Here is a 17,301-nt window from a genome sequence, read left to right as displayed (position 1 = left end):
TTCGCTTGAAAACCAGTTTGTAATTGTCCGTTTCATCCTTAAGATGTCGGTTGCCGTATAGCAAGGTATCCCTGGTCCGGACCGATCCATGCAATAGCCTGCTGTGCGGCAAGAACCCCCCCAAGAGTTTAACAACAAACGACCGGCTCACAAGGCGCTTAAGACAAACATCTCTACATCGGCATCGCCCGCCAACAAATTTCTTTGGTCACAATTCTCGCTTGTAGCATACTACAATGATTTGTATTCTCCTTCGGCTTTATTTCTAACATTTATTCACCCCTTCACGGGAAGTTGTACTTGGTTTCATCATAGAATTGTCCGCTGGCTTAGCTTCGCCAATTATCTCCTCGTTCCGTCTTCAGTTGTTTCACGATAAGTCAAATTGCGAACTGCACCTCGAGCTAGCATGCCCAATCGATCTGCATCTATCGACATAGCTCCCGCTCAATCAACCGTCGCCAAACATGTAACAAGCGAGAGGATTGAGACCGTTCAGAGCCGAGATAGCTTGCGAACATCTCAAGCCGCCCAAATCGTGCCTGGGGTCGAACAAGAGCCTCAAAGCTCATTGTCGAGAGGAAATTCAGAAGGAGGATTTGTCTGCATGGTTTGCACCAAGCGCCTTGCTAGAAAAGACCATTTAAAACGCCATATGTCGACCCGTAGGTGACTACTCCGTCTCATTCGACGAACTTTATTCACCTATAACTCCGCAGACTCTCCAGAACATCCATACGAATGCTTGCGGTGCGCAAAACGCTTCAAACGGGATGATTGGCGCAAGACTCACGAACGTTCGTGCACGAAAACCCCCAGCCTCCTAACCACATTTGTTCCCATTAAGAACGCCGATGGCGCATATAACTGCCCCATCTGCGAAAAAGTCTTGAAGACCAGCCGGATCCTAAAGCAGCATATCAAAATTCGTTAGTACATCGCCTGAGTTTCAAAAACGCGACTGACTTTCTACCTTGCAGACACGGAACCCCCCCCGTTGGTTTGCGACGTCTACGGCAAAGGTTTCAACCGCATGCTTCATCTGGCACGTCATTCAAATGTGCACAAAAGAGATCGTCCCTTCAAACAAAGAAACAAAGCCAGCCGCATAAATCTATCATCCTCTACGGCTGAAACCAATGATTTGCGTCATTTGGGTGATTTAGGACTTGATTGTGCCTCGAAACGAAGTATGAAACTAGAAGACGTTCAGAAGCACCCAGGCTAACCATTGTCCAGGCGTATCAGGAAAGCTCAGCGACCAGGCTGGCCCTTTGCTTTACCGTCCTGATGCTGGTCTCCTCGATGGCCATTTTAGTGATATCGATCATTGCACATCCTTCGGGGATTCTTGTCATCCAACCACATCGGTTGCACACAGCGAAGAGGCTGGTGGCTCGGAAAACGAGTGTCATTTTCCTCGGGAGGACAATTATCATTTTCGAAATGCTCTTGACGATGTTCCTGCATCGGAAACATACATTTGTTTACAGCCCAACCCCGTTACCAACCTCGCGGAAGTCTGTGCGAGCCCGACAAACTCCGATCAGGACCAGTTTTCTATCCTCATCGACCCAATATTGGCGACCCTTTGATGAAATCCCGAAGAGCAGCAACGATATCAAGTTTTGTTGAGCACAATGTTGTAATTACAAGCTAGCATCTCTTGTACATTAGCTACTCCAGCAGTATTTGAAATATCCATTGGCCTCCAACCCATTTGACGATCAGCATGACTGAGCCCTAGAACTTAGAAGAGACACTTCAAACACCACAAATTGCTGGCGGATTGGACTCGTTTGGCCGGGAGAGGCCTCCGTTCGCGAATTCGGACTCGACTGACGAAGCCCTCAATAGAAGAAAACGAGTTTCTCATTATTACATAAGCATGTGGGAAACACCATTTACCCCGAATCTCAACGTTTTGGGCGATAGCGTCAGAGACCATACTGCCAGACTCAGTCAGGCGTCTGAACAGCTTATTACGCAGATCTGGCCCCAGCGAAATTAACCCCCAAGTCCCGGCCGTGGGCTTTGGAGAGAAATCCCATGGCTTAGCTATGATAAAATATAATAAAATACGAAGCGGACTGACTATATCGCTTGCCACCCTCCAGCTGACCTTAACACATTTGGCCACCTGCGGACAGGATTCGCTGCCGCTTGCGTCATTCAATTCACCATGTTGAAGCTTTGCTGTATGTGCTTCATGGCCATTTGTGTCAATAAATGTATTTTTGAACGCCCCTGCCTGTGATCGGGCTTGTCGAAGTGAGATCAATGCATCATACTTCTACCTTTCAGGCTTGAGCCGGCAAATGATCCTTGGCTCTCTTTACAATTTGGGCCTCAAAAGCCCTCTACTGCTCTCTCCGGCGTATGGTGATGTTGTCGTTTACTTCAAACGCCGCCCTTGATGCAGCTGTCCTCATTCTACGGGTTGTGGGTCACTGAGCAGAGGGGCTTCGTTGTCGTGGGAAGCGTTCGGGCTGGTGTAGGTTTCGGCGAAGCTATCGAGCATATAACACGACATGGAAACATTGCTACCTTCTCCAGAAACGGTCCCTTCCACGTCGGATGGATTCTCAAGGCCGCTGATCATCGGTGGGTGAATCAGCTGTCGGTCCCACAGGAAAGGTCTGGTCAAGACTAACAGGACGGCAAGGAAATCCCATCACTTGTAGTGTTCAGCACATCTGCCTCAGAGTGAGCTTTGCTGCATAAGAAGGAAGGACTTTGCAGATTTCATACTTTATTCGGAGCCGTTGTCGAAACTTCGATCCGCTGAAAAGTCCAAGCCATCCGCGTCAGCTGGAGCGTGTATTTTTTGGTAGTGAACTTTGCAATGGTCATGGCGCTTGGATCCCTTTTTACAAGAGCCGCAAAAAAAGGGACGGCTGTCACTGTGTACTATTTGGTGGGCTTTGCAATTTTCGTTGCGTTTGAACGTTTTTGGACAGAGGTTGCAACCAAAGGTACGGATGTTTGCGTCTGCAATTATCTTGTGGACTGAGCTAGTGTCATCTGGAGACTCGTGTAAAGGGGAGGCTACGGACGCCTGCGCCTTAGCAGCACTCAATGATATGCCAGCTTGTTGACCTTCATCCATTCCGCGACATGTCTGCGCGATAAGAGTATTGGAGTCTTTAGCATGAAAGTTGTTTGCGCTTGAAGCATGATTGGCTCCCGTTGCTGCGTGAGGACTGATAAGGCCCGGAATCTGTCTCTGAAACTTTGTTCCGGAGATGGGAGGTAGCGACCGGTGTTCGTCTATCGGACTTTCCAACAGGCTGGTCTGAGCAAGACGTCCATTTTTCCCTTGCAGATCAGGTTCCGCGTTACGCGTGGTCTTGGAAAGATCTGTTGAGTTGGCAAGCAAGATATCCAGTCTCATGTTGGTGTCAGGCTGAAAGCTGGATCCCGTGAAAAACTTGCGCACAAAAGCACAAAGAAAGCCCGATGCGTGCTCAGAGGCGGCATCAACATCATGCAACTTCTCCATTACATCCATGCATCGAAGGAAGCTATGAGCAGCCAGTTCCCTGAAGCAGGCATCGGGGCTACTCATATCCAGAAGATGAATTACAGCGGCCGGCAAAAGGACTGTCACACAAATAGTGGCTAGGTACCTCTCAAGACGCAGCTGCCGAAGCTCAGACGCCATGTCGGTGATCTTCATCGCTGCGTGTCGGACGCGTCACCTGGGATCGTCCTGCAATTGTCCAGTAATGGCTGAGGCGCCAACCACCGGATACGGTCATGAGGCCTGCGAGCGGTGCAGAGCAGATAGAGTGGCGAAGTATATCATGTGCAGAAGAGTGCGCTGAAAGACAACAGTTGAGTGGCCGTTCTCAACTTCGGAAGGAGTCAGGGGCCTGTACTGGCAAGTAGGGGAAAGAGTCATCGCCCAAGAGACAAGCCCCAGGTAGGCTGAATCCACGCTCTATAAATTGTCCGCATCTACTTTTGGCGCAATTGGCACCATACAGTTGGTGATATCCTCTGGATACGTCTTGCCGCTGACGAAAACAGAGTACTGCGCCTCAAGCACACGGCCTATGCAGATACAAAGCCGCGCTCTAGAGATGCAGAGATCAACCAGCTTCTTCTGCATCGGGATATCGCGAAGTAGGATGCATTCGGCAGGAATGACGGTGGTGCTTTCAGGGAGGACACGAGGATCAAAATCAGACCGTTCAAGCATTGGCACATCAAAGTCGCCATCCTTGATTCGAGTTGGCCGGCGCATGCCCAGAGCAATGAGACGGTCCCGCATGAAGCAAGACCACCAAATTCGCTTCCGCAATTGCTTCTCGAGAGACGACATCCTGACCGTAGCTGAGTTGCGATGGAGACCGATGGTATGGGCCAGCTTGACTGCAACACCCATCCAGTGCCAGGAGTCCTCCACGTCGTTTGGACTGTCGTCTCAATACGTCATGAGGAGAAGAGCTTGGAGGGTGACAAGGCTATCCGACTCATAGTTGATATCGTAGAGGAGCTGCCACATAACTTTTAGCAAGTGAACCGGATACCAGCACGGCTTCAAAGCCAGGGGCATTCCCAGAACGGCGCTACTTACTCTTGCCCTTCGAAAGAAGGCTTTTCTCGCGGCTTTACCGGTTGAGTATCCAGCTTGCGTGAGGATTTTGGTGTCGACAAATGCAGTAGCGGCAAACATGACGGCTTGGTAGAGTAACAGACTGACTTGGTCATTCAAGCCACTCTGATCGTTGATTATGGTGAGGAAATCATACAGCTCCAGCAGTGGCATGGGCGGATGGACATAGTCAGCGTAGCTCTGTAGCAGGGCATTCTGGATTGGAGGCGGAGGAAGAGTTAAGGCACCCTCGTCCTGCAGACGAATGAGGTTCTCCTCAGTAATCTTGACGCAGGGAGTTTTCACGAAGGCGGGGAGCCCGGCGAATAGCAAAGGGCTCTGGAGAGAGGCGGAGTGTTGACTAAGTTGTGTTTGGCCGTAGCCATCTCCGCCGATGTCTCCAAAGACAGCTGACTGGCCGAAGCTGGGCTCAAAATAGCCCAAGCTGGTGTCTGCGAACGGCATATTTGTAGCGAATGGCAGGTTCGTGAATAAATCAGTGCTGTCAGACTGGAGTTCCGAGTTTTGATCTAAATCAAGTACCTTGGGTTAGTCTGTTCTCGATTGTGGGGACTAAGCTCGTATAAGAGACTGAAAAACTCAAGGAGCGGGGCAATTAGGATGGTAATTTTGAGCATGGTGTGATCAAGAAGAGGCATTGGGATGAACGAAGTGAAAAGCAAGATGTAGGAGGCAAGGGTGGGAGATGACAAGCTCTGATGTTGAGGTCCAAGTCACGCAGCATGGCGACCCATGGCACTAACTCAGAGATAGACGACAACGGCGCTCAATTTGACTTACGAATCGCGTGAGGAATGTAGCTGCTGTTCGCTGAAAGACCGCCAAAAAGGCCTGATCCAATACTCGCTCCAACTCCAAATTCAGCTCCATCTGTAAGCTCTGTGCTCATGCAGGATGTCACATCCAATCCGGTGCCAGTGCTGGTACAGATGGAATTTGCTCCAGTTAATTCGTTGACCCAAGTGGCGGGCGCATTGCTGAGCCTTCGCAAATTTGGCAGACCCTGCGCGGGTCAATAAATTTTCCCTGATCTCAACTACATCAAGGACGCCAAGTCGGCAGACTGGAATGTTGTAGTCTATGTATAGCAACATAGCTCATTTAGAGTTTCAAAAAAATGGTGATAATCCGACTAACATCGTGCAATTCCACCGCAACGTTAGAAGATCACATGACACGTTCACTAACCAAGGTGTAATTCATTAACAAGGGGGCGGCGGCGGGAATACTCGATGATCGACTGCTCCCAGGACCCATTGCAATGCTCCATGAAACTGTTCCACCCTCATTCTACTGGATTTTAAGTAATACAAAATGGCATGGCCCTAGAGGCCTCTCCTCTAATTGCGAAGACCTGCAACGAAATTGCGCACCATAATCTCCCTGGTAAGTAAGAAACAAAGCTCACTGCTCAACGTCCTACGACTACTCCACTATTGATATTAGAAGATAATCCAGAAGAGGTCATCACAGTAGATGACTTGCCGGCAACCAAGCGCAGGAACGTGATGTTGACCTCACACACATCATGGCTTGAGGCCTTTGAACCTAGTGATTGTTAAACGTGTATCATGACTTCTGAATGGAAGTTCTCACAGGCACCAGCGATTGCGTACTGCTTCCTCTAGATAACGGAGGTTGCTCGGAGAAATGGCAAAAATTGGCGAAAGTCCGTTGATGATAGAAATCTGAAAACTGAAAAATTTTGTCTATCAAGAATGCACGATGCAGTTATTCTTGAAACGCTATTAACACTTTTGGCATCGTTTGGAGCACCAAGTGCAGTAGTTCGAATTCGGTTCATCGACGGGTTTGGTGCATTCGCACCAACATTGGCAAGGACCGCGCATGATATATCGATAAACTTGCGTAGGCAAGGAAAACTAGGAGTTGGAACAATAAAGAGCTTGTAGAAGCCTGGCAATGAATTGTTGGGTTACTAATTTATATAGTCATGGACTCGTTTATCACACCGCGAGTCACGAAAGGCTCTGCGAATTGAACGAGCCCCCACAACTCTCTTCAAACCACTTTTTCCATACATGGGATTAAAATGAGTGTGGGAAGTATCCCCGGCACATGCCAGGACGGACCTACGGCCACGCAAATATCGGTGTAATGATTCACCCAGAGAGAAGCAACAGCACACACCGCCACGTGTCGGCCTGATCGAGCCATTACAACTTGAGAGATGATACCCACCTGGGCCATCTGCTTGAGGAATTCAAAAACAAAGGTTGAGGCATGTTGGGGAAGATACTTTCTTCCGTTGTCGTCTTCGCACCAGTGGTCAATCTTTTATTCGTAAATATGACGCGTATAAATGAATCTACGACTGAAAGAATATGTAGTGTGGTGTTGAGATATTTGAAACTGTTTTCAGCAATTCACATATGGAACGCGCTTCCTTTCAGACCTTTTCAGATATGCTCGGACGGTTTATTGCAGACTAGCAGTTAGACTGAAGCCATACGTAGGCCTAACCTAGATGATACGTCAATTTGTGCATTAGAGCGAGGTTCACCGCCGGCTTGATCTTCAGCCAGTAGCGGTCAGCTCAAATGACCAACCAAGATAAGTGGCAGAGGTCCCGGGTGCATACGTATCTCTGGCAGACCCTGACCATTAACAACCAGAACTTGGCGCACCACCACAGCTATGCGCTGCGTCGGCTGCAGACAATTCAAGACCACGGGACTGTACTTCAAATACCCGGATCTGTTTTACTATCACATCAGATCCCTTTTCTCATATGAATCATTTTCTTACGTGCCCATGCCTTGTCCCGTGGCAATCATGTTTACTTGACACCAGTTGCTCAAAAGAGCCGGCGTAGCGGTCAAGGCGCAGCGGAAGAGGAGATACAGCAGTTTGGGATCCGAGCTGTGTCCCCAGCAAAGCAGGCCGCCCGAATACATGCAGAGCGCGGACAAACTCAATGGCACTTCCCAGTTCTGCCAGCGACGTCCACGGTAGTCGAGACAGGCTTCGCCGTGGCCGGTGGGTCCAGCCATCAGACGACTGGCCGCCACGCGACCGCGCTAACCTTATCGGCCGTGCAGGCATCGACCGTCCGACGGTCGCTATCTCGCTTGCCACGCGCTGCAGCCCTTCGACTGGGGCACGGCGCACAGCTTCTCAGATCCTTGGTCCCGCGGCGTCCGACCGCGCAGGGTGCTCGATGGTGTGTACCTGCCACCAAAAACGCTGTACAGCGAGGGTCGATGCAGGAGAACGCCCGCGCCCGCCACCCCGAAGCAGGCGCATTCGCCGATGCACACGCCCCAACCCACGCGCCATCTGCGTCCAACGCACAGCGCCAGCGCAAGTGGGATGCGTCCCAAAACGGGCTCTCGCTGCACCCCACCACGAAGACGCCAGGACCAGGCTCCGGCCGCGAACTGCTCCGGCTGCCGGAACACCGGGGCGGGGCCGGTGAGCTCCGCCGTGCCAGGGTGGCCCCAGGACGTCATTCACTGCGAAATGTGGGTCACCACGCCGAGAGCACAGGCCAATCCGCCGTGGACCCGCGACGTGCTGCGGGCATTGCATCTTCGTCCTGCGCGCCATCCGTATAAGTAAAGTGCGATCCGTTCGGAACGAGCGTGCTGCGACCCGGTAGTCACACATTTCTGCGCTTTCACCATGTCTGCTTCCTCCTACAACAGTCAGGCGGGGACTTGGCAGGAGCGTCTCGAAGGTAAGAAAGACGCCTCTCCTTCATGGCGAAGTCTGAACAGTCTCCAGATGCCTGCCGAGGGGCCAATATCCTTCCGCCCGTCTTCCAGATCGTCTCCGACCGGCGAGGTACGTCTCCACAAGGTCGTCGTGAGTGGTTCTGACTCTGGCAGGAGGGCGCACGGCGTGGTCCAGCCGGGTGACCGTCCACGGGCGCACGCTATCCGCGCGGTTCTGGTATGACGGGAAGAATTTGAACAACGCGAAGGAGGACGCCGCCGAGATGGCACTGAACTATCTCACGGGGTCGAGCTCAAGTTAGTCGGGAAGCTAGTTATAAGAGTACCCGGATTGGGGGCCGGAGATGGATGGGATTGGTGCCTATGCACCTCAACCGGTTGCAGAGTGGTAGCAAATGCTAAAGGAAGCTTCAAACGATTCTAACATTCACTACATACAATTCTCTATGTTTCCCAAATCAAATCCTTTTAGCGCCACCAATCTCTGCTCCCCTCGGCGATTCCCTCGCCATTGCCCACGACTTTCTTCAGTCGATGACGATGGGTGGATCTCTGCTTCCGTGCCGAGGTCGCTTGCTACCATCAGTAGCGTACCCAGGGTCCGGAAGCTGTCTCTTCGCAGGACGTACTTCACCTGAGATGTCGGGAGACGAGGGCTGCAAGACGCCTTCCCGATAGTTGCTATCATTGACGGGGGAGATAGGCCCCAACGGCAGCAACCGGTTCTGGTCGAACATGTCGGGTAAGACGTCTTTCAACGGCGGCAGCTGGTTTTGGTTGAATTTGGCCGGATTAGGTGCCGTCGAATGCTGGGAATATCTCGAGTAAGCAGCTTCGTCGCATAACATAAGCTGTAGGCGTGATTGAGCATTCGCACGTGAGCTTCCTGGCTCGTTAGGTAGCGGGTGTCTGTGATATCTCTTGGACTGCGGTTGCAAAGCTGGCCGGCGTGAAGTCAGGCTTTTGCCAAACCCTCCATAGAAACCATTCCTAGTGGTTGGAGGACACATTGGCTTCATAGATGACGCCGGTGTCTGGTTTGGTGTTACGAGCAGGTCAGGGCAACCAACTGTGGCACAAAGCAAAAGCTTCGGTAATGACAAATCCGTTGTCATTATCCCCTGTTCTGCACTATATAGTTACAAACCTACAGTGACCAACTGTAGCGGTCGTAACATTTGGGGCTTCTCTGGCCGGGCTCCCTTTGCTCTTCCTATATTTCTGCGCACGTGCTTGGTAATTATATTTAAAAAACAGCTGCGTGAGGTAATGCTTGATTCTAAGGCTTTCAGTCAATGATTTGAGTAGCTACGTGGAAAACAGTTACTTACTTTGTTTGATCGTCGGGGCAAACGAGAGATGATGGACCCGTTCCAGTCATCCGACTTGGCCAGAACCTGCTGCCGTGTTTTTGCAAAAAGTCGCATGCCATCTCTGAGAGATGCTTTTGATCGCCAGCCCATGCCGTTAGTTCCTGGCCGTTTCGCCCATCAGTGCTTTTGAACGATGCCTAGAATGAAATAAATTGTTTCCAGAAGGCCCGTGATTTGGCAACTTTCAAGTCGCCATATCCAAGCATTTCTCGTAAAAGTTTGATACCAGGTATCATGCACTCTTGCGGTACTTCCATTGTTGAAAGCTCGCAGGACCCTTGAAGATGTTAAGGGCTCAAACTTCAGTTTAAACCACCGCTTTTACATATGTACAAGTTTCTCAACTCCCACCCTGGAATCGTCGTCCTCCCTCGTCGAAATGCCCCTTATTCCCTTCCATTCTACGCCGCATACATAAAAAGACCCTGCCATTAAGAGAAAGTTCTCCGAGATGAGTGTTACCAGGATGTGTAGTCATTTGTATCTCTTCCCCTATATGGTTGGACCCGGGATGATGTCTGCCTATTGAGTCGGTCGTCGACCAAAGTATCTTCTCGGCCACGCCGCATTCAAGTTCACCACATGCGCAAAGCCACCAGAATGCCCCTATTCGGACTTGCCGACCCAGAGGGATCGTTTTTCGACGACCCTCGTATCCCCATGCTTCACTTTGGTATCAACTTTCGGAGCTCGTTCCAAGCTCGGCATAAGACGCCAAGTGACTTTCAACGACCGGTTCCAGACTAGTACCTTTCCATTGACCACTATCGCATTCGTTACCTACCCCACGCCGCTTTGTTGGCTAAGTCTACCCAAATAAGTCAAGTCAGGATAGAAGCAATGCAGAACAGCACATTCTTGGCCCTGCGTGAACGCCGCCTCTCCCTGATATGACCCATATCCATGACACATTACCATAGTCACAGAGACTTGGTACCTGGCAGCCCTGGTTGTGCCCCTCATCTACCCCCGCTGCCCATCTCGGAGGAAAGCACGAAATGAAAGATCTTTCCAAGGCAGCATCTATCGAGAACGAGAGCCGCTTTCTCTATATTCCCTACACTTCCATGACCGCAGCGCATGCGCCTATTATTATTCATAGATCTCTTCCACATTCTTGCCAGAGCTCTTTGAGACCACGTCCGTTCCGAAAGCGGAAGCCCGGACTGCTCTGCGTCGCTTTTCCTATGACTTGATAGTCATGAGCGCCACAGATGTAAACCACGTTATCGTCCTCGTCCTCTGAGATGAGGTATCACTTTGATCACGTCTGTAACACCTCCGACAAGGGAATCGCCGCTTTGAAGCTGTCCAGACACGAATTCTGCCTTGCAGACCATGCAGTATTTTCCAATCAAATATTCCCAGCCTTGTTTGTTTGGGTCCCTCCGTGTTTCCAGATAGTTTTGCGTTTGATACTGCTCAGGAATTAGAAAGATGAGTTTTAACGGGATTTCCTTTAGAACGGCCAGCTTACTTTGCAGACCCAGAAGAAAACCCATGATTCTTTGCGGTCAAGTGGGTTACTCTCAGTCGCGGAAGGTTGAACACGATTAGTCACTTTTTCTATGTTCTCGGAGCCAACCCTCCGCTCATAACCAAGGTAGCTTTATACTGGAAGCATTCTGGTGTGTAATGAACTTGTGTGACGGGCCTGCACCTATTCTTGGGGTGTGACAGAGACGACTCGGATAGCAAGGGCTTTCACAGGGGTCTTTGCAGGGTATCTCATAACCCCTACCATCGCGATCCCTGCTGCTCCCCTTTACCAATAGCCATCTTCACGTTTTGTCGTCAGTATGCCCTTGACCGCACGTTACTCGCCACAGACGTGTACCGTCAGGGGTCAAAATCCATGACCGCAGATGACCGTGGACCGGTTCGTTGCAGCGATCTGCGCATATCAACAAAACGCGGAAGTCTGCTGTCCGCATCCTAATCATGCATGCACTCAGAGTGCTGGTATAAATACCTTCGGCACGCGAAAAGCTCCTACACTGAGCCCTTCTTCTTGGTCATGTTGTTGTCCCATTGCGATACTATATTGAAGGGGTACTTCTACAAACATGCAGGACGCCATACATCCGCAGACTTCTGCTGACAAGCGGTTTCTGGAAATCGTTTTAAATGGTCCTTCCCAGACTCAGGACCAAAAATTCTTCACTACGTTCACCTCTCAATTCAGTATGATCACTAACACTCTGCCGTTTGATTGCTGTTGCCTGACATCTTCACAGGGCCCAATGACCAGGACCAGCGCCAGGTGAATGGCATTACATCAACAGAAATGTTTTCTTCCCAGCACGCGATTGCACCGGGCTACCCTATGAGAGGGAAGCGCAAGGCTGACATCGGCCAATCGAAATCGGGCCCTGACTTTAGTATTTCGCAGACCCTTGCACATATTTTGGGTCCAATCTGACAGAACTCCCAGAAACGAGGAAATTGGAACGATATGCCTCAAGAGCAACAAATGCAGAGGCTTTGAACCCAACAGGGCCAACACACACCGAGGGTCCTCCGAACATGACGGCTTGTTATGGATGCCTACTATCCGCGCTTCGAGGAGTGAGCCTCGGTATCTGCCAAAGCATAGTTCCCAACGACCCCATTCGCGAGAAGAAGAATGTTCCCTGTCTCAGATGCCATCAGTCACCCAGGATACACATCTGTAGACCAGTTGGTCCGCTAGTAGCCCTTTTCGCCAAGCCGTTTTTCAAGTTGCTTCACAGTAATCAGCCACTGCAAAGGGTATGTCAGGACCTAGCGCACACCAGCTTCGGATTATAACTGATTTGTCGCAATCAGGATATTGATCGCTGGCGTCACGCTGTGCGCTGCGCTATAGAGCTTGAAGGGGCCGGGGTCGATTTTCCCGTGGCTCGCGATTCTGCCGCGATTCACAACAGCCATACCAGGCCCTGAGAACATACGAGATTCTAGGATTAAGGGCAGGGACTTGAGCGCGGCAAGCAATTGGTCAAATCGGAGGCCCTACTAGCTCGGTTGTGATCTGAAATGTCTTTGTGGCCGTCATACAACAGTGTGGAGAGTTGAGAATACCGGCTTTGGATACAAAGCACACTAAAGCTTGGGCTTCTTCATACGTCAGTCAAAAGGTGCCCCCCAAGCCGGCGAAATGTGCAAAAGAAAATTCGAATGGAAGAAGACTGGCTGGATTTTGGGTTTCGCAGCGCTAGGTCGTTGCATACAACTATATCAGCGCGTGTTTTTTTGCCATCTGCAATGTACGTTCCAGTTGAATAGTCAGACCGCAGGCGGGAGGCTGACATCTTAATTGGGGGACAACTGGCTTTACAATCGAGTCAACGATCGAGTCAATGGCGTATGAAGACTACCGTGTCTTTTCACGCCTTACTCTTCATCGTACGATAGATGGAGGCGGCGACCGGGACGGAATTTGTTCAATGGTGGTGAATGCTTGAGAGGTTTGTCCGTCCAGGTTAGTGCGCCTTCGCGTGCAAGGTTTACATAAGATAAGTTAACAAGGAACGATAATGCTTGGGCGAGTGGATTGGTCTTAAAGCACTCAGCAACCAATATAGACCGGCAACCGGGTCGCGCTTCGACTCCATATCCAAGCCGACGTGATCTTCATCAAAGCATCCACCTAACGGGTGACAAAGCTGTGGCAATAACGTATCTTTCGCCATATTGCTTGCCGGCGCCCACTCAATGACCGACGATACCAAACTATCGCAATGTTAGTAACTTGCCCCAAATCATGCCTCAATTTCCTAACAGCACTGGCCGACAGGTCAGTTTGTCAAGCCAGCGGCTGATAATCTGCAAGCCAGTCGGAGCTATGTCGTTCCTCGACCGTGGCTCATTTTACACCCTTCGTGCGCCACTGCTGCCTTTTCCCCCGTGCTGCCTTGCGACCCCTCAAAACTGCGGCTTGTGCAGCCCGCCACGCAATGCCTCGGTGTCGTCATAGTCTGTTGAGCTCACAAACAGTTCTTCGCTCGCGAAGCTTGACGATGCGTCGTTGATCGAATCAATGTACTTCTTCTGTGGCTGCCCGTCCCCGTCATCAATCAAGACACCTCCATAACCCAGTTTGCGTATGTGAAAATCAGTGCTATTCCGCCCTTCATGCGTTGGATTTTTACTCGAGTGTGACGTTGAGGACGTGTGAGGTAGAACGGCTCGAAGTGGTACGTCGGGCATTTGGGGGATAACGCGTTTTGGGCTTGATCTCGCCATAGGAAGGCAAGCACCGATCACATTCAAATTGACCTCCAAGAACCTGCGAAGAGTCAGCTCGTCTTTCTCGTATGATGATTCCAGCCAACTCACGACCATGTGATGCCGGTGGCAACATCGCGCGCCAGGTCATTATCAGAACTCGCGATTTGCACCAACACATAAACACGAACGCACGTGGATCTGGGAAGCTTTCTAGCATTTGGTCAGCCGTCAAACTCCTGTGGGACGTACGTGAGGCCGAGAACCAAGTAGGCTAGGAGCAATACTCTCTGAGCAAGGCTGTTTATTATTAATTGATGGACTCTGTAAGATGACAACGCAAAACGCCAAATGCCCTTGAAGATGTCGAATGCAATAGACGCAAGGAAGACTGGTTCCATCGGATGGCAAAACGCCTCAGAAGCAGTCTCCGAGATAACACAACCGGCTAGAGGTGCTGCGACTCCAATGACGTTGGCGATGATGGCGACAGCTACCACAATCGTGAAATGTGTCAGAGTAGGCCGCACTACTTGATTCCCGATCCGGCGCAGAAGCAGCAGAACGTATGTCGAGGAGAGTGACTTGGACAATACGAACAACGCCGTGGCCATTTTGAGCTACGAAACCTTAGACATGAGAGAGCTGATGTTGTCACAAGACGTACCTGAATCTCTGCCCTCACTGGTGTGATGGCCAACACCTGCATCACGATGGCGAAGATCTTCTGTCGTCAGCAGAAATCCTAGCGAGTGTTTCGATCCAGAGACGCGCTCACCAGCGACAGCCCTATGACTGCTTTGAGAGATGTCAGTCCGGCCTGCTTCAACCTCCCAATGTTACTCACCATTGTCCCAGCTTAGTGCCTTCCTCTTGTGCTGCTCGTACAGGCTGCGGCCGAACACACAAACACTCAGAGTGCAACCGGTGATGAATATGTATAGCAGCTTCCACCGATGGTTATCGATGATTGCGACGATGTTGAGGTCGTTCGGGCTGCTTGTGGCGTTACTCATCTTCGCGTGATGGCTGTTGTGTCATGTCCTTCTGGTCATGTCCTTCTGGTCATGTCCTTCTGGTCATGTCTCTGCCGGGTCAATGGAGAGTTATATAACAAACAGCTCGGTGGAGCCCCATGCGATGTAGGCGCGGCGATCGAATGCCGCTGGGACCGCTGCTATTGAACGAACAGGGGCGTCCTGAAGCAACGTTCTGGAAAGGGAATGATGCGACATGGAACTAGCGGAAGCCTCAAAAGTCATGAACCTTGCCTTGATTCGGGATCGGGGTGCGATATACTTGGACATCCGTCGATAGGTCTCCGGCGAATTCATGTCTGGCCGTTCAGGGGTTCTGAGACCTACGGCAGCAACGACGGACGTCTTGAGAATGACATCCGAGTCTTGTCAGGATAGCACGTCTTTCATTGAAGACACATGCCGGCGTCTACATGAGCATCTCCAGCATAGGACCGCACCTCTTGTGCCAATGCCTCTGTCTGCCAACTCAAAGTACTCGTGCTCACGTCCGCAGCTACAACCGAAAGCCGTGAATTTTTGGTTTTGCGTTTGAGATGCTCCATTATCCGTCACGCTACTGCTTTTGATCACTCGATGAGGCAGTTTCAACCTCATGCGTACAAGGCCATGTCCATCCTCGCCAATACCACGGGAAGCTGACTAGAGAGACCGCGCGGTTGACCAACGGCCACCGTCTTCTACGCGGTAACGGCAACATTGAGGTGACATTCCCGAGTCGGTTGCGTGCAGGTACATTCATGCAATACCGTATTGGAGCTCAGGTACTGCAAGCCACCAGCGAGCGCCCTATGGCAGGTCTTGTCGATCGACGTCTGCAGTAGTCCAAGGAACTCGACCAGCTTGCGAAGTCTGGCCGCTGCAAGTCTCATGCAGCCAGCGTAAGCGATGCATGAGGTCCAGCCAGCGGAACACCAGAGGATGCGAACGAGACAGGACGGCTCCGGCCCAGCGCGTCCATTAATACCGCGCGAGGGCGCCTTCGAGAGATCGGTTTCGATCGATGTGAGATCATTCCCTTGCGGCAAAATGGTGTCCTACATGCAACAGGGGGGCCTCCTCGTTCCTTGGACGGTCGTAGGCTTCGTCCTCATTTGTGCTGCCCTGTGGGCGCTCGATCTGTTTCCCGTTCTTTTCTCACCTTGGGTCAGCTATGACCTTCCGACAGAGATTGTCAGGTTGAAGCCAGGGCTGCTCGGCCATGTAGAGCAACTTCAGGAGTTCTCAATGGACATCGTCGGCCTGTCTCTGGAAAGCCTCGCGACGATACTGTTAGACGGCTCCTCCAAACCGAGCGATCGCGGCTACATAAACAAAGCTTCTTGCTTGGGAACGATTGCGGGCGTGTGGTGCATCAAAGGCCCCGAGATCGTGATTGGAATCGCTTTAACACTCTCCGATCCGTGGTATGCAATCCTTGCCGTACCACTCACGTTGATCATCTGGAACACGTGGACATGGGCCTTTCGCGACCTCTGCCGTGAGTATGTGAAAGCGACGAGGGACAGACAGCAAGCTTTGTGAGTATCTCGATTACTACGAAAGATCCAGAAGCTGACGATAACAGCAAAGGAAACGATGAAGAAGAAAAATTCTTGTCACATGTCTGGTACCTCCGAGTGAGCGCCCAATTCATCCTGCGACGGCACGCATGCAAGTTTATCCAGTCGCTCTTGTATGATGTGCTCCTGCACCTCAGCAATCAGTCTGAGAACACCGTGGCGACTCGTCTGGGTCATCAGTTGAACTCGATTCACGGAACAATCTTGAAGTACTTGCAAGCCCAGGTGAATGCGAGCAAGATTCGGGAAGCGGCGCCCCCGTCGGATTTTGATATCCTTGCCGATTACTGGAAGCGCGTTACCGAGGGGATCACCCCTGAAGAGCTGTTGGCGTATTCTTCGGGTAGCAAGGAGTCGCCGGATACGCAGCCGGTGAAGAGAGCAGCCGGGCCGGCAGATCTGGAGGCAGCGGCCGACGGTGCGGAGACACCAGCGGGACCCAGCGGGCCGTCTCCAGCGCCAACCTATCGCCAACTATTTTGGAGCTTGATGCATGTGCTGGACACGGCGGTTCGGATGACAATCGGTGCGTTCACCAATATGCCCGCGGGGAAGAGTCGTGTCTGCGTGGCACACCTGTCAGGTTACAAGACATTTGCGGAGGATTCGGCAACGGGGGCTGGGAGCCTCCTGTGGTCTTGGCGTGGCCCAATGGTTCGCGACCTGGCGCGAAGATGAGGTCGACACAGCTGTGTCTCTGGACGATGGAGAAAGATGGAGATTCATTTCTGTATTTTCTCTGGCTGGCTGCATACGATACAGTGGGCAGGTCGACAAACCGCGATCAGAAAGTCATTGAAG

At 51.3% G+C, this 17,301-nt stretch overlaps 7 protein-coding genes across 7 annotated transcripts; 4 read left to right on the top strand and 3 right to left on the bottom strand.

Annotated features, from left to right (window-relative positions):
- Positions 1 to 655: 655 nt before the first annotated feature.
- ZNF681 (Zinc finger protein 681) lies at positions 656 to 1,595 on the top strand (the record flags this gene model as incomplete). Its single annotated transcript, XM_032027393.1, has 4 exons — positions 656 to 665; positions 720 to 929; positions 981 to 1,190; positions 1,240 to 1,595. 4 exons carry the CDS (start codon positions 656 to 658, stop codon positions 1,593 to 1,595), a joined length of 786 nt encoding a protein of 261 aa, XP_031876203.1.
- A 2,348-nt stretch (positions 1,596 to 3,943) lies between these two features.
- On the bottom strand, positions 3,944 to 4,327 carry CGGC5_v017024 (Cutinase transcription factor 1 beta; the record flags this gene model as incomplete). The annotated part of the gene is made up of 1 exon (XM_032027394.1): positions 3,944 to 4,327. The coding sequence occupies one exon, from the start codon at positions 4,325 to 4,327 to the stop codon at positions 3,944 to 3,946; it is 384 nt and encodes a 127-aa protein (XP_031876193.1).
- A 102-nt stretch (positions 4,328 to 4,429) lies between these two features.
- CGGC5_v017023 (Cutinase transcription factor 1 beta) lies at positions 4,430 to 5,065 on the bottom strand (the record flags this gene model as incomplete). The annotated part of the gene is made up of 1 exon (XM_066153701.1): positions 4,430 to 5,065. The coding sequence occupies one exon, from the start codon at positions 5,063 to 5,065 to the stop codon at positions 4,430 to 4,432; it is 636 nt and encodes a 211-aa protein (XP_066006761.1).
- A 3,201-nt stretch (positions 5,066 to 8,266) lies between these two features.
- On the top strand, positions 8,267 to 8,621 carry CGGC5_v017022 (uncharacterized protein; the record flags this gene model as incomplete). The annotated part of the gene is made up of 3 exons (XM_066153700.1): positions 8,267 to 8,321; positions 8,369 to 8,428; positions 8,473 to 8,621. The coding sequence occupies 3 exons, from the start codon at positions 8,267 to 8,269 to the stop codon at positions 8,619 to 8,621; spliced, it is 264 nt and encodes an 87-aa protein (XP_066006762.1).
- Positions 8,622 to 11,758: 3,137 nt separating this feature from the next.
- CGGC5_v017021 (uncharacterized protein) lies at positions 11,759 to 12,617 on the top strand (the record flags this gene model as incomplete). The annotated part of the gene is made up of 4 exons (XM_066153699.1): positions 11,759 to 11,876; positions 11,930 to 12,073; positions 12,127 to 12,443; positions 12,501 to 12,617. The coding sequence occupies 4 exons, from the start codon at positions 11,759 to 11,761 to the stop codon at positions 12,615 to 12,617; spliced, it is 696 nt and encodes a 231-aa protein (XP_066006759.1).
- A 981-nt stretch (positions 12,618 to 13,598) lies between these two features.
- Positions 13,599 to 14,917, bottom strand: CGGC5_v017020 (uncharacterized protein; the record flags this gene model as incomplete). The annotated part of the gene is made up of 6 exons (XM_066153698.1): positions 13,599 to 13,962; positions 14,013 to 14,114; positions 14,154 to 14,521; positions 14,569 to 14,625; positions 14,680 to 14,699; positions 14,749 to 14,917. The coding sequence occupies 6 exons, from the start codon at positions 14,915 to 14,917 to the stop codon at positions 13,599 to 13,601; spliced, it is 1,080 nt and encodes a 359-aa protein (XP_066006760.1).
- A 1,050-nt stretch (positions 14,918 to 15,967) lies between these two features.
- Positions 15,968 to 17,178, top strand: CGGC5_v017019 (uncharacterized protein; the record flags this gene model as incomplete). The annotated part of the gene is made up of 2 exons (XM_032027400.1): positions 15,968 to 16,458; positions 16,506 to 17,178. 2 exons carry the CDS (start codon positions 15,968 to 15,970, stop codon positions 17,176 to 17,178), a joined length of 1,164 nt encoding a protein of 387 aa, XP_031876212.1.
- Positions 17,179 to 17,301: the final 123 nt, after the last annotated feature.

The sequence above is a fragment of the Colletotrichum fructicola genome (assembly GCF_000319635.2).
Source record: "Colletotrichum fructicola Nara gc5 chromosome Unknown KSG_Nara_v1_contig11, whole genome shotgun sequence".
Lineage (NCBI taxonomy): Eukaryota > Fungi > Ascomycota > Sordariomycetes > Glomerellales > Glomerellaceae > Colletotrichum > Colletotrichum fructicola.
The sequence above is the reverse complement of the archived record's forward strand: the minus strand, read 5'-3'. Positions and strand labels throughout refer to the sequence as shown.